Here is an 886-nt window from a genome sequence, read left to right on the forward strand (position 1 = left end):
AACGGTTCCGTATCCCACCCGTCCTCCTTGCTAGCCGGCTGCACGTCTAGATGACCATACACGCACAAGGTAGGGACACCAGGCAAGGTCGACTCGAAAGTGGCGAACAGGGCCGGAGGGCGAACGATACGGCTACCTACTCATTCGAACAGCAGTAACGTATGCGATACGATGAGAGAAGCTCACCATCAGGGAGAGTCTGCAGACCTAGATCAACAGGCTCCGTAACCCCTCCAAGAGATTCACACCATTTAGTCGCCCAAGCTACCGTTTGGAGAACCTAAAAAGAACCTAAATACTCCAGGGCGTAGCGAGATTTCCACCGCTCACCCTAGGGCGTAAAGTAGGGTCGCCAGAGACACTGGGAATAGCAACAGCTTCGGCCAATCTCGATACAAAGACCTGAAGCCAAGTATCATATTACCACGCAGGTTCGATCCCCGGCTGGTACATCTTGGTTTAGGTCGATCCACTCATACATCGCCTTGTATAGGTCCTTACTAGGATCAGCAGTGATGCTCTCATTGGTGTCTCTGAACACTTGGAGTGGTGACACCAGAGGTGACACGGACTCTCACCTGAACCCAAGCTCGCACTCATCAGCCATCGTCTGTACGCTGGCCACTGCATCGCACTCAGCTGAGGTCAAATCTTGCTGCCTGAGGTGTACATCATTCGAACCTCTTTTGAATCTTACACGCTCAACCTAAAGATACTACATCTGAACCGTGAGAGGCCTATACGGGATCGATGGTGACGGCAACAGATTCTGGGGTGTCACCGGATGATAGGGTGAGGAAGCCAGAGTACCTAATACGATCAACTTCACCAACCCGACCAAGACCAACCCCAAGTGCTACTTGAGAATTCTCCGGTAGCCGAAGTA

At 52.0% G+C, this 886-nt stretch overlaps 1 protein-coding gene across 1 annotated transcript; it reads right to left on the minus strand.

Moving 5' to 3' along the window:
- Positions 1-18: 18 nt before the first annotated feature.
- Positions 19-607, minus strand: Pmar_PMAR028326 (glutamate carboxypeptidase, putative; the record flags this gene model as incomplete). Its single annotated transcript, XM_002771681.1, has 5 exons — positions 19-136; positions 187-280; positions 331-402; positions 452-533; positions 579-607. Coding segments are annotated over 5 exons (395 nt in total), but the record flags the coding sequence as incomplete, so codon positions are not given.
- Positions 608-886: the final 279 nt, after the last annotated feature.

The sequence above is a fragment of the Perkinsus marinus genome (genome assembly GCF_000006405.1).
Source record: "Perkinsus marinus ATCC 50983 genomic scaffold scf_1104296962594, whole genome shotgun sequence".
Taxonomy (NCBI): Eukaryota; Perkinsozoa; order Perkinsida; family Perkinsidae; genus Perkinsus; species Perkinsus marinus.